Genomic DNA, 13,324 nt, shown 5'->3' on the forward strand with positions numbered 1-13,324 from the left:
GGGTGGGAGGGATGCTGGGTTTACTGGTGGTAGAGAATGGGCACTGGTGAAGGGATGGGTTCTTGAACTTTGTATGGGGAAAACATGAGCACAAAAATGTATAAATCTGTAACTGTACCCTTAAAAAATAAATTAATTAATTAAAAAAAAAAAGAAATCAGGGCAATCAATGTTGGAGTGAATATTCCGGGTAAGAACATGGTTTCTGATCCACCCCCTCCCCAGCTTCTCAGCCTGCCCAAGAGCGGAGACGGGCCTTTTCCAGGTGGGGATAAGGGGCTCCGGGAGGAAGGATTAAATGCCCAGTTCTTGGAAGAGAAAAGCCCTAACCTACGTCTCCAGGAAGGTCCTACTGCCACCACTGCCAGGGGGGAGTGAGGGGACACATCAGTCGGTCAATAATCCACAAGCAGCTCCATGTCCCAGGTGGAGTGAGCGGTCACCTGTGTGGACAAGTTACGTGGGATTGGGTCATTCAAAACAAGGAGGTTTTGAATTACCAGAGAGGCTTTGCAGGGATTAAGGTGCTTGCTTTGTGTGCAACGGAGCGTGAGTTAAATCTCCAGCACTACACAGGTTCCCCAAATGCCATAGGGATCATTCCTGGGCGCCGCCAGGTAGGGTCTGAAAACCCCAAATAAACAAGATTTAGATAAACTCCCCAAGGTAAAACCAGAGGTCATTGGGTATTTTTCCCAAAAGGTGTACAACCTGCCTAGGGGGTCCGGGCCGGGGGGGGGGGACGGGAACCCCCAGATGACTGAGAAAATTTCTACCACTAGAGAACATAGAGTTCAAGAGAAATGAATGTCATAGGAAAAACACATTTCTCTCTCTGGGGAGAGGATTGGTCATAGCTGGCAGTGCTCAGGGCTTATTCTAGCTCTGTTCTCAGGGGTCACTCCTGGCAGTGCTCAAGGGACGCGATTCGGTACCGGGGATCAAACCTAGATCAGCTGCATGTCAGAAGTACCCACGGTACTATCTCTCCAGCCCCCCAATTTAAATTTCTTGCAGGAAAATGTCTGGGCCAGGGGGCTTGTAACGCTGTAGAACGGAACAAGCCCACAAGCCAAGGTAGAGTTGTAGATGTGCAGGAGGTGGGATGGGAGGTCTTTCTTCTGGAGGAAAGACCCTCCACAGAAGCAGAAAGGATGAGTCCAGAGCCTCAGAAACATCATACGGAAGAAGCCACAGGACAAGCTTGGCAGTGTGATGTCAGGGTTGGGAAGCTGATTCAGAGGGGAAAGGAGAATCCTTTTTTTTTTTCTGTTGTTTTTTTTTTTTTGCGGGGGGGGGGAGGTCACACCTGACGATGCTCAAGGCTTACTCCTGGCTTTGTGCTTAGAAATCATTCCTGGCTTGGCTCAGGGACATTATGTGGTGCCCGGGATCAAACCTAGGTTGGCTGCATGCAAGGCATATGCCCTACCTGCTGCACTATCCCTCCAGCACCAAGGGAATCTCGGTTTTTGAGATAGGGAAGTTGCAAGCAAGTTTGACCATCAAAGGGGAACTTTCCAATGGCAGCCAACAACGGCGACATAAATCTCAGCCACACGGATTGCAAACAGATCACTGGCTCTCTTGACGTCAGTGACTGTGCACCTACTGGACAGTGAAATAGACATTTTCCGAACCCGAAAGTGCCATCAACTAGAACTTCATGGCTAAGTCGAAACTAGGTGGAAGCCCAGAGAAATGAATTGACCACGCCACGTATCACAATGCGGCCACGACAGCTTTCCAAGCCTCCCCGCCCCCCTCAAGCTGCCTTGGTTGTAGAAAAGGGGGGGGGTGTCTAGCAGCTCCTTCCTTGTTTTTTTTTTGCCAGAACCGAGCAAACGTTTCGCAGCCGCCTGCAGGATTCGGGCGTAGACCAGCTCTCCGAGGGGGCGGGCCCGTTTCCTAGCACAGTGAGCCTCTCCCGTTCGGCTGACGCGCTTTCCCTTTGTGCTTTTTTGAGCGCGAAGTTTCTCCAAAAGAACAGGTGTGTGCTTGGGCGCCTCGGTCCCTGAAACTACATTTCCCACAATGCCCCGCCGGGAGGAACTACATTACCCAGCATGCCGAAGGGTGCCCCTGAATGCAAAGGACCCGTTTACCCACTCTCTGGCTCCACAGAGAACCGCTTCTTTCCTTTTCCTACCCGAGGCTTCCATGATCTGCGCTAATTTGTCCCATTTATTTTTCCTCCCGGTGTGGATGCCTGAGCGGGGGGCGGGGTGGAGAGAACGCCCCACCCCCGGGGCGGGAAGTGCGCATGCGCTCACGGCACGGCGCGCGGGCCGTCGGCGAGACCTCCCGGGCCTGGGCTCAGCCCGCCCTGCGCGTGCGCAGACACGAAACCAACGCCCGGGAGTTGCAGGCGCGGGTTTGGTGGCGCGTTTTAGCGGAGTGGCACGTGAAGGCTAGCAGTGGCCGGAGCCCGGTGAGTGCGGGCCCAGAGCAGGCGGGGGCACAGCGTCCGGGGGCGCGGGGGGCGGCAGTCGCTGCAGGCGGGGGCAGCGTGCGGGCTCCGGGGCCTGGCGGGCACGGCCGGGGAGGGGGGTCCGACGTCGCGCGGCGGGCGAAGCAACTCGGGGGACCGGGATTCTCGTTGCTATGCAACAGGGGGCGTCGCTCCTAGGTAACGGGAAGCCTCGTGTTTCCGGGGAGAAGAGTTCGGAGCGCCGTGGGGAGGTCCGGCAGAGGCTCGCGGACAGGGCACGCGCCGAGCCTCAGCCCCTGACCTCCACCTCCCAGTCCCCCTTCTCCCGTGCCACTCCTGCGCGCCCCTCGGAGCTCTTCGGGGTACCCCAACTTCTAGGCTTAGACGCATCCCCTGCCAGCGACGCCACCCAGCAGCACAGTTGGCAGCGGACCCGGTGTTCGAAATAGCACTTGCGGCTGACACCCGGTCTCGGGGTGGCTGCGCCCAGGGAGCTGCCCCTTTGCCCGGCGCCCTGCCCGTGCATACTTGCCGGGCAGCAGCTGTCAGGGGCTTAAGCAGAGGCCGCCCCCAAATGCCAGAACGCTGCTGATTCAGGGCAGCTCCCCGGGTCCAGGAGCTTCTGGTGCACGCAGCTGTGCTTGGGACTGCGGAGTGGAGGGGCACCGTTAAACTAAGCGCTCCCCCCCGCCACTCCCCCGCCCTTCATCCTAACTCCGCGGGCTTCCTGGCGGGCCTCCTGCGGTCCCTTAACAGCAGCATCGGGGTTAGTCATTGTTCCGCGCTGGGCGTTCTCTGTTCCCAGGACGGTGAGGTGCAGAGTCTTGACGGAGGCGCCCGAAGTCAGTAGGAGAAGATGCGGGAGCGGTTAGGTCGTGCCTCCAAGTCCTGGGGGTGGATATCCGTGGCAGGGGTCCCGCGACGCTCCTGTGCACGTTTGCCCCGTTTGCAAAGTTCTTGGCGGCAGCTGGCCCCTTGCGCATCGCTTCACCCCTCAAGCCTGGGTCGGGGTCCTGCAGGAGCTCCTCCGATGGGATGGAACCGACCCCTCGGAGCTTGGCTGGCTGGGGTGCTTTGTAGGCGCTGCCGCACTTTGGAGGGCGTGGGTGGGGGAGGAGGGGTGTGGGGCTCCCTGCCCGTGCTCGCGGCGGTGGTTTGTGGCCGCTGTCTGGCTCTGCATCCGACATCCACGAGCGCCCTTCCAGAACCCGCCTGGACAGGTGGACCCCTTCAGTTGGACGGAAGGGTGGGGGCTGCCAGTCGAGGTCGCGGCGGCTGAGAAGGACCCCCGGCAGGGGCAGCCACCGGGAGCGTTGCAGGGGAAATCTGGTCCTGCGGAGGGCGCGCTGCCAGCGCCCCGCCCACCAAGTAGTGATTCATAGGCGAAAGGAAGCCGAGGGCAGGAGGAGGGCCGCTGGCTGGGCCCGGCCGCTCGGACCGCCCCACCCTTCTCGCTCCTGCAGATAAACACATTGTGCTTTCCCGGGCCCCGGAGTGCACGCGGCCCAGCCTTGCCCCCGCTCTGCCCGGTTCCCGTGGCCCCACCAAGGGATAGGTCTCTGGCCAGCATTCGGCCCCGCCTGGCACCTCTTGGTCCAGCGCCGCGATCTGGAAGCGGTGTCATCCCTGGGTGCCCGGGTCCTCTGCCGGGCACCCGGGTGTCCTCCCACTGTGGCCGCTGGGGATACTTAGCAGAACTCTAGGCTCCCGGAGGGCAGAGATCGGGGCTTCCCGAGGCCGGGTGAGGGTGAGGTAGGTGATGTGAGGTTTCCATCCAGGCTTGGCGAGGCAAGTCCCAGCGCTCCTGTGGGACCTTGAATGTTCCTTGGGTCTAAGTCAGATGTTTCTCAGGAAGAAGTCTTCCAGGCTACAGCCTAAAAAGGTGGATGCACATTGTTGCATTTCACCCAGGGACCATTAAGCCCAACAACAGTCTTCACACTCTTTCCTCTAAGGATGCTTGCTTGTAGCATTTTCAGTGGTTTTTCATAACAAACAGTACCGTAGCACTGTCGTCCTGTTGCTCATCAATTTGTTTGAGCGGGCACCAGTAACGTCTCCATCGTGAGACTTGTTGTTACTGGTTTTGGCATATCAAATGTGCCATGGGGAGCTTGCCAGGCTGTGCGTGCGGGTGGGATACTTGGTAGCTTGCCGGGCTCTCCGAGAGGGACGGAGGAATCGAACCAGGTTGGCCTGGTTCATGCAAGGCAACACACCCTACCCACTGTGCTATATTATTTTGGTTTGCTTTGGGGCAGATTGGGGTTCGGGATGGAAACGCCTGAAATATGGTGGTGGGAAGGTGTCGTGTGGTGGGATGGGTGTGAATATTAAATGTAATCAAGTGTTGTGAACTTATTTCAATCACTATCACTGTCATCCCGTTGCTCATCGATTTGTTCGAGCGGGCACCAGTAACGTCTCATTGAGAGACTTATTGTTACTGTTTTTGGCATATCCAATACACGTGGGTAGCTTGCCAGGCTCTGCCGCGTGGGCTCGATACTCTCAGTAGCTTGCCGGGCTCTCCAAGAGGGGTGGAGGAATCGTGAACTACTTTATAAAATTAAAAAAAAAAATTTTAAAAAAAAGAAGATGGATGCAAGAGTTCAGGGAGCGGGTGAAGCGGCCAGCCAATTGGAGGAGGTGGCAGTGCCCCCCGTGGGATTTTGGAAGGCCAGCCAAGGCAGGAGGTGAGAGCCAGTGTTGGCATGGGCTCCCGATTAGTGCCAGTTCTCTGGATAAAAGCAGGTGATCGGGCCCAAGCGAGGAGGCGCGGTGGCACCAGCTCAGATTCTTGCTGCCTCGGCTTGACCTGGCAGGAAAGAGAGCGCGTGCTGTCCGAGGAAAGCGCGCGAAGGGGCAGCGGGGTAGGGCGCTTGCCTCGCCCGAGGCTGGCCTGCTGGGTTTGATCTCTGGCACCTCACATGGTCCCCGGAGCCCGTCGGAAGGGATTCCTGACTGCAGACAGAGCCAGGAGTCCGTCCTGAGCACCGCGGGGTGTGACCCAAACACCGAAAAAGAAAGGACGGAAGGAAGGGAAGAAAGGAAAGGAAAAGGAAAGAACAGAACAGAACTTGAAGAGGCCGACGGGTCTGCGGAGAGCCGGCAGAGGCAGGCTGGCTTCGTTTCTGGTGCACGTCAGGTCAGCGGGCAGCACGGAGCCACCTTGCCCCTGGAGGGTTTATTTCAAGGTCCCCAAGCTGCCTTTGACGGGGGGCAGCTGACCGCTTCCGAGTCTAGGCTGGGCCTGGGAAGGCAGCAGGCGGCCCTGGGGGACGGAGGGGGGGGCAGCGCACGTCACGCTGACCTTCTGCAGAGGACGAGGCGACATCTGAGCCTGCCTGGTGGAGGTCCCGGGACAGAGGATCCCGCCCGGGATGGCAGCCCTGTTCCTTAAGGGGTGCTCCCCTTCCCTCCTGCCCTCCCCCCAGCACGGACCTTGACCCACTTCGCTCAGGAACTGACCCGTGCTTTCCTCAGCAAACAGCCACTGGCAGGCAGGAACCATCTGCTTCTCCATTTGTGCCAAAAGAGTCGCAGGCCTCCCAGCCCGGGGTCTCGCCTCAAGAGCTTTTGCAACCCCCGCTCGAGCCTCCCCGCCTCCCGTGGGACTCCAGACACCTGTGTCTGGGCCAGACTGTGCAGTCCTCCTGATTCTTTTCTCGGGACCCCGAGTCTTCCCGCGGAGCCAAGGAAGGGAGCGATTTTCTCTGCTCCGGCCCGGTGGTGCCCTCTCCGGCCAGCTCCCTGGATGCCCTGGGAACCGCCAAGACTTCAAACAACGGCCCCATCTCTGCTGCTGCTGCTACTTCAGGGCCTGGCTCAGTCTCTGATCATCGGGGCTGCGTGCGTCGTGGAAACTCCCCGGAGCTACAGGCTCGCGGCTGAGCTGGGCAGAGCAACAGAGCAACGGGGAGTTTGCCGGTGCGGGGTTGCCGCGCCTTGAGCGTGGCGGCAAGTAGCAGCGGGAGTCCAATCCGCAGTTCTGGCCTCATTCCAGCCTGCTCCGACGGGCCAGTGCTTGCTGCTTGGTTCTTGCCGGTGGCATCGTGGGGCCCCGGCGGGATCGGAGTTCAAAATGGCTTGGTGGATTTTTGTCCTCACCATCCCTGGAGGTGGTGATGGTAGATGCCAGGCATGTTTGGGCTCACGCGTACCGCACCGTGTGACTTTCTAAATCACCCCCGAGACTTCACAAGGAAGCGATACTGGCGGGGGGGCGGGCGAGATAGCCGACACATCTGGGTTCCCATCCTGGTTTCTGTGCTGGTTTTTCATATTTCCTTCGTCAGCCAAATGGGGAATAATAATAGTCCCTGCCCGATAAAATCAGCCGAATACAGCTGGGAGGGCACTCGCCTTGCATGCAGCTGAACCGGGTTCGAGCCCCAGCACCTTGTATGGTCCCCGGAGCCAGCCAGGAGTAATCCCTGACCACGGCCCTGGCATGCCCCCCCCAGCCAACAAAACCAAACCCCCAAATGAGCTCTGGTTTTATGAATTCCACTCTCTTTCCTAACAGGTCATGTTTTAACTCTGGGTGGGCACGGGGGGCCGGGGGGTTGAGGTCATTCTGGGTCCGTGGCTCTCACTTTTGCACAGTGGAGCCACTTTGGGCATCTTGTCTGGGTCCGAGCCGCGGCCCCACACTCGAGCCCCAGGCACAAGGCAGGAGCGCTGGGCGGGTGACTGCCACGAGCACCACGGTCGTGTCTCTGGTCACTGTCGTTAATCCCTTTGTGCCCGAATATGCAACTCGGAGGCAGAAGCTTGGGGTCAGACCTTGGCCTGCTGCTTGGCCCCGTGACCTTGGGCAAATGTTTAACTTCTCAGTCTGGCAGTTCCTGCCCATCTGCACCGGGAGCGGGTGGCGGGCCGGGCCCCTGGGTACCACCTCCCCTAGAGCAGATGGCATGTGTGCGTGCTCAGGTTCTTTTCTCCTTTGTCTGGGGGCCACACCCCGCGTGGCTCCAGGGCTCCTGCTGGCTCAGTAGTGCTGGGCAGACCGAGGGTCGCCAGGGGCGGAGCCTGGGACCCCCCCCTGGGAAACAGGCTCCCCATCCCTGGGAGCTGTGTCCTTCGCTCCACTTCTTCTTCTTCTTCTTGTCTTTTTCTTCCTCTTTTTTTTTTTTTGGTGTGTTTGTCACTTAGGTTCTTATTTGAGCATGTAAGTGACATCATTGTACACTGGAAAAGTAGACCAGTGGGGGGGCGGGGGTGTTGAGTCACAGCCAGCTATATGCCCAGGGCTGTCTCCTGGCTCCGTGTGCAGGGGACCATATGTGGTGCCGGGGGTTTGAGCGGCTCCTGCGCCAGCGTCGGCAGAAGGCACCGCGGCCTCTGGGCGGCTCTCTGGCGGCCGCGCTATTTTTCAGTGGGTTTTTTTTTTCCTTCTTGGTTTTGGTTTGCTCTTATTCTTATCTCGGCTTTTACTGATTTACAGACCGAGATGGGTTTCAGGCCTACAGTGTTCCAGTATCAGTTGCCCCGCCAGTGTGTGTGTGTGTGTGTGTGTGTGTGTGTGTGTGTGTGTGTGTGTGTGTGTGTGTGTGTGTGTGTGTGTGTGTATGTGTGTGTCTCCCGCCCCCTCCCAGTTTCCCGCCCTTTACCCAAATCTACCTCCTTGCTGGCATATTTTTACAGTTGATGTTTGTAGCTTGGGGTTTGTATTTAACAGTCAGGTTGGCTCTGTAGTTTAGATAGAGACGCCTCTGTGCTGGACGTCCCTGAGCCTTACCCCGGATAACTGCCCTCAGTTTCTTTCTTTCCTTGTCCTCATTCAAGGGCCAAGGGTGGTCTGGGCATGCCCCACTTTGATGTGCTCCCACTTCCAGTTATTCTATAGACTGCAGATAAATGAGGTCATCGAGTATTTGTGTTCTTCTGACTCACTTCACATAACACGAAGACTTCCCAGTTCCGTCCAATTTGCAGCAAGATGCGGGATTCCATCCATCCTCACAGCTGCATAGTATTCCACTGTGCATATCCGTACCGTTCTTTCATTACCCGGTCATCTGTTCCTGGGCACTCCGACTGATTCCTGGTTCCAGCTGTTATGCCGAGTTCTGCAATGAATGGTGGTGTGCATGTGTCTTTTGAATGAATGCCTTTGTGTCCTGGGAGTACTTACCAAGAACTGCGATTGCGGGATCATATGATAACTGTCTTTACTAGCCTGAGAAACCTGCATGCTGTTTTCTAAAGGGGTTGAACCAGGCGGTATTCCTGCCAGCTCTCCTGGTGGGTGAGACTTCCTTTTTCACTATCTCAGCTTATCTTAAGTTGTGGGTGGATTAGACCTTTTTTTTTTTTCTTCAATGCCTGTAATACCTAAGACAAAGACAGGCCTTGGGTTTTATTTATTTATTTATTTGTTTATTTTTTATTTATTGCTCTTTTTGGGTCATACCTAGCGATGCTCAGTGGTTACTGCACTCAGGAATTACTCCTGGTGGTGCTTGGCGGACCATATGGGATGCCGGAGATTGAACTCGGGTCAGCTGCATGTGAAGCGAATACCCTATGGCTGTACTATTGCTGTGTGTGTGTGTGTGTGTGTGTGTGTGTGTGTGTGTGTGTGTGTGTCTTGGGCTTTAGAACTGGAAGAAGCCCTAGAGCGATCTCCAGCGGCAACTAATATGCTGGTGGTGAAGAATGTAGCCATGTAACCCATGTAGCCCAGATGCTTTGCCCATTAGGGGGGGTGAAAATCCCAGTTCTGGGGCCTGGGAGCTCACTCGAAGGGCAGGTGCCCGTGCCTGACCCACGCAGCGCCTGAGCTTGCATCTCTGGGTACCCCGTGGCCTTCTGAGCACTGCAGGATGTGACCCCAGTGGCTCCCAGCACCCCTGGGGGAGGGACACCCACTCCCCCCCAAAAAAAAAAAGAACTAAAAAAAAAGAAAGCCCCAGTGCTGCCTTTCTCAGCTACCAGGGGCGGGTTCGGGCGCGTGGGAGCGGCGCCGGGTTCTGGCGTGGCCTGGCGGGCTCACCCCTGCCTCTCCCCCGCAGACACAGACGCAGCCATGCTGGGCACAGGCAGCGTGTCGCCGTGGGCCAGGAGACTCCTCAGAGTGGTGGCGGCGCTGGGCCTCCTGGCGCTCCTCTCCCTGCACGCGGCGTCGGCCCAGTCCCACCAGGACTTCCCGCCCCCCATGGGCCAGCGCAAGAGGGACGTCCCCGTGGACGTCCTGAGCCAGATGGGCCGCTCCGTGCGGGGCACGCTGGATGACTGGGTGGGGCCCGAGACCATGCACCTGGTGTCCGAGGTAAGCGCCCCGGGCCCGGCACCCTGTTCTCTTCGGGCAGCTACTCCTGGCTCTGTACTCAGGGATGAGGCCCAGGCCGGCGAGTGCCCTCCTGGGCACCCTGCTCCTCACCCCGCCTCTGCCCTCTGGATCCTGCATCCCTGGCCTCGGGCCCCGGGTCTCCCCCAGGGAAGCGGGTAATAGCGCCCCCTGGTGCTCGGCGCCCGCGCCCGCCCCAGGCGGCGGCCACACCCGCTTTCCCTTTCCTGCCCTTGCTTGTCGGGGAAGCCGGGAGCGGAGCCACCTGCCGAAACCCATCCAACTGGGTGAGGACAGGGCCTGCCTTCAGGCTCCCTCTGACCCACAGGCCCCACTGGCCGAGGGGGAAAGCCTGGAATCGTCCCGTCCCCTGGGGGGCGGGGGGGCGGGGTGCTGACCTGGAGCCATCAAAGGCTGGATGGGGCCACGAGGATTTCTTTCCCAACCCCGGAGCCAGGCACACTGATTCAGTCTGCAGTTCCTTCCCGCTCCTGCTTACTGCCCGCCGGCTAGGAGGGGACTCCAGTCCACACACAGAGAGACACACCAGAGACACACGCACACAGAGACACAGGCACACAGAGACACACAGAGACACATGCACACAGAGACACATGCACACAGAGACACACACAGAGACACACACAGAGACATATGCACACAGAGACACAGGCACACAGAGACACACAGAGACACATGCACACAGAGACACATGCACACAGAGACATGCAGAGACACACAGAGACATATGCACACAGAGACACATGCACACAGAGACACACGTGCGCGCGCGCGCACACACACACACACACGCACACACACACTGACTCCAGATTTAAGATCTCTCTCATGAACACTCTCTCACATACACACAGAGACTCTGGGATTTGAGCTTTCTGTCTCTCATGTCTGTCTGTCTGTCTGTCTGTCTCTCTTACACATACACACACACACACTGACTCTAGATTTGAGATCTCTCTCATGAACAGACTCTCTCTCTCTCTCTCTCTCTCTCTCTCTCTCTCTCTCTCTCTGTCTCGCGCGCGCGCGCGCACACACACACACACATACACACACACGCACGCACATATGGACTCTGGGATTTGAGCTCTCTGTCTTTCTGTCTCTGTCTCTCTCACACACACACAGACTCTGGGATTTGAGCTCTATCTCATGTCTGTTGGTCTGTCTGTCTGTCTGTCTCTCTCTCTCTCTCTCTCACACACACACACACACACACACACGGACTCTGGGATTTGAGCTCTCTGTCTTTCTGTCTCTGTCTCTCTCTGTCTCTCTCACACACACACAGACTCTGGGATTTGAGCTCTACCTCATGTCTGTCTGTCTGTCTGTCTGTCTCTCTCTCTCTCTCTCTCTCTCTCTCTCACACACACACACACACACACACACACACGCACACAGAGGATTACTTCAGGGTGACTCCTACAGAGATTTGATCTCCCGAGCATTCCTTTTTTCACTGTCATCACTCCCCAGACATCCTAGCAGACGGGCCGAGTTAGGACCCAGCCATCCCGGTTCCAGTTCGGGTGGCCCTGTGTCCCCCCGGGGCCAGGAAGGGGCAGGCGGCCCATGTCAGGAACTGTGTTCTCCTCTCGCGCCCTCTCCCCGCTGCAGACGCTGACGCAGGTGCTGTGGGCCATCTCCTCGGCCATCTCGGTGGCCTTCTTCGCCCTGTCGGGGATCTCTGCGCAGCTGCTGAATGCCCTGGGGCTGGACGGTGAGTGCTGGGGAGAGACGCGGTTCGGGTTTGGTGGGGGTGGGGGCTCCGCCCGCCCCTCCCCAGCGGTGGGGGCCGCCTTTCCCAGGTTCAGGCTCCCCCCCAGGCCCCTGCCCGCCCCCCGCCCGCAGCTCACAGACCTTCCTCCCGGGACGGTGCCAGAGCCTGTGTCTGGCCTCGCCTGTGTCTGGCGCTGCCTTGCCAGGGCGCGGGGCGGCCCCCCCTGCCCCGTTTCCCCCACGTTGTCATTGACTCTTTGGCTCTCGCCCCCCCGCAGGAGACCGCCTGACCGAGGACCTGAAGCTCAGCCCCGCGCAGGTGCAGACCTTCCTGCTGTGGGGCGCGGGGGCCCTGGTGGCCTACTGGCTCCTGTCCCTGCTCCTCGGCCTGGCCTTGGCCCTGCTGGGCCGCATCCTCTGGGGCCTGAAGCTCGTCCTCTTCCTGGCCGCCTTCGTGGCCCTGGTGCGCTCCGTGCCGGACCCGTCCACTCGGGCCCTGCTGCTCCTGGCCCTGCTCACCCTCTACGCCCTGCTGAGCCGCCTGGCGGGCAGCCGGGCCGCAGGGCCGCAGCTGGAGGCCAAGGTGCGGGGGCTGGAGCGCCAGGTGGAGGAGCTGCGCTGGCGGCAGCGGCGGGCGGCCAAGGGGCCCCGGGGTGCCGAGGAGGAGTGAGCCCCGTCGGGGCCGCCGCACCGCCCGCGTCCGTCCTCACCAAAGAGCCCCGCTGCTTCCGGGGGCCCGCGCCCCGTGCCTGGCCCGGCCTGCACCTTTGCACCAGACCCCCCGCCCGCTGGGCTGAGCGAGAAGAAGCCCCCGTGGGTGGCCCTTGCTCGGCCGCCTCGGAGCCCCGGGGTCCGAGGTTCTCTGTCCTGGGCTGGTGCTCTTAACCCTTCGTCCAGCCCCGCTCCTCCTCCTCCTCGTCCTCCTCCTCCTCTTCCGGGACCCTCAGCGGCCCCCTCTCCGCTGCTGCCTTGCCTTCCTCGGGGACGCTCTCACTCCCCCAGCTTCTAGCTTCTCCTTTGCCAAGCACTGTGTGCGTCTGCCAGGTGGCGCCCCCCCCGACCCCCTCCCGCTTCCTCGGTGGCGGCGGTGGGGGTCCCCCTCCTCCCGATGGTGGGGGCCAGGGGAGGGCGATTCCTGGGCCTGGCCGGGACGTCCACACTAGAGCCTGTTACAAGTGCCTTAAGCATCCCGGGCCCGCTGCCCGCCCGTACTGTATGCGGCTGCGGCTGCTCGAAACAGGGAGAGACGCCACCCCCCCCCACGACGGTGGCCATCAGGCACCCCCCCAGGCCCCCAGGGGGGCTCCAGAGGAAGGGGTCTCCCAGTGGCGCTGCTCCACGGGGCCCCCACTGCCTCCGTCCCCCTCGGAGCTGCCAATCAAGGCCACCCCCCCCTCCCCGCACCGAGGAGGGGCCTGTGTGCCTGCCCCAGCCCGCTTGGCTGTGCCCACGCGTGTGTGTGGGGCGCGACCGCGTCTGCCCTTCACCCCGAGGTGAAGCATGAATCCAGGCCCAGCCTGCCCCTTCAGGTTTGATGTGGACTCACAGCCGCCGCGATATATATTTTTATCTGCGCTTGGTTTGGTTTCCAATAAAGTGCACGCTATTTTACGGCCTCGTCTCGTCTGTGTGAAGGGTGCCTGCGCTGAGAGTGGGTCGCTTTGATTCTCCCCCCCCCCACACACAGATAAGTGCAAGTCCCTTCCCTCTCTCTCCCCCCACCCCCAGGGCAGGGGGGGGCAGCCCCAAGACCTGCTCATACCAGGCACTTTCCCCCAGGGGCAGGAAGGGTGAAGAAGGCATAGATCCTCTCCCCCACATTGTCCCAGAACCCGCAGGGACTGACCACAGGGGAC

At 59.7% G+C, this 13,324-nt stretch overlaps 1 protein-coding gene across 1 annotated transcript; it reads left to right on the forward strand.

Annotated features, from left to right (window-relative positions):
* The first annotated feature begins 2,218 nt into the window (after positions 1-2,218).
* TMEM109 (transmembrane protein 109) lies at positions 2,219-13,079 on the forward strand. Its single transcript, XM_055143060.1, has 4 exons — positions 2,219-2,431; positions 9,451-9,707; positions 11,367-11,469; positions 11,747-13,079. Exons 2-4 carry the CDS (start codon positions 9,465-9,467, stop codon positions 12,136-12,138), a joined length of 738 nt encoding a protein of 245 aa, XP_054999035.1. The 5' UTR covers positions 2,219-2,431; positions 9,451-9,464; the 3' UTR covers positions 12,139-13,079.
* The last annotated feature ends 245 nt before the right edge of the window (positions 13,080-13,324 follow it).

The sequence above is a fragment of the Sorex araneus genome, chromosome 6, assembly GCF_027595985.1.
Source record: "Sorex araneus isolate mSorAra2 chromosome 6, mSorAra2.pri, whole genome shotgun sequence".
Classification (NCBI taxonomy): domain Eukaryota; kingdom Metazoa; phylum Chordata; class Mammalia; order Eulipotyphla; family Soricidae; genus Sorex; species Sorex araneus.

Coding starts and splice junctions, on each gene's coding strand:
- TMEM109 (XM_055143060.1), top strand. CDS start 9,465: ATGCTGGGCACAGGCAGCGTGTCGCCGTGGGCCAGGAGACTCCTCAGA. Junction 9,708..11,366: donor CCATGCACCTGGTGTCCGAG/GTAAGCGCCCCG, acceptor TCCCCGCTGCAG/ACGCTGACGCAGGTGCTGTG. Junction 11,470..11,746: donor GAATGCCCTGGGGCTGGACG/GTGAGTGCTGGG, acceptor GCCCCCCCGCAG/GAGACCGCCTGACCGAGGAC.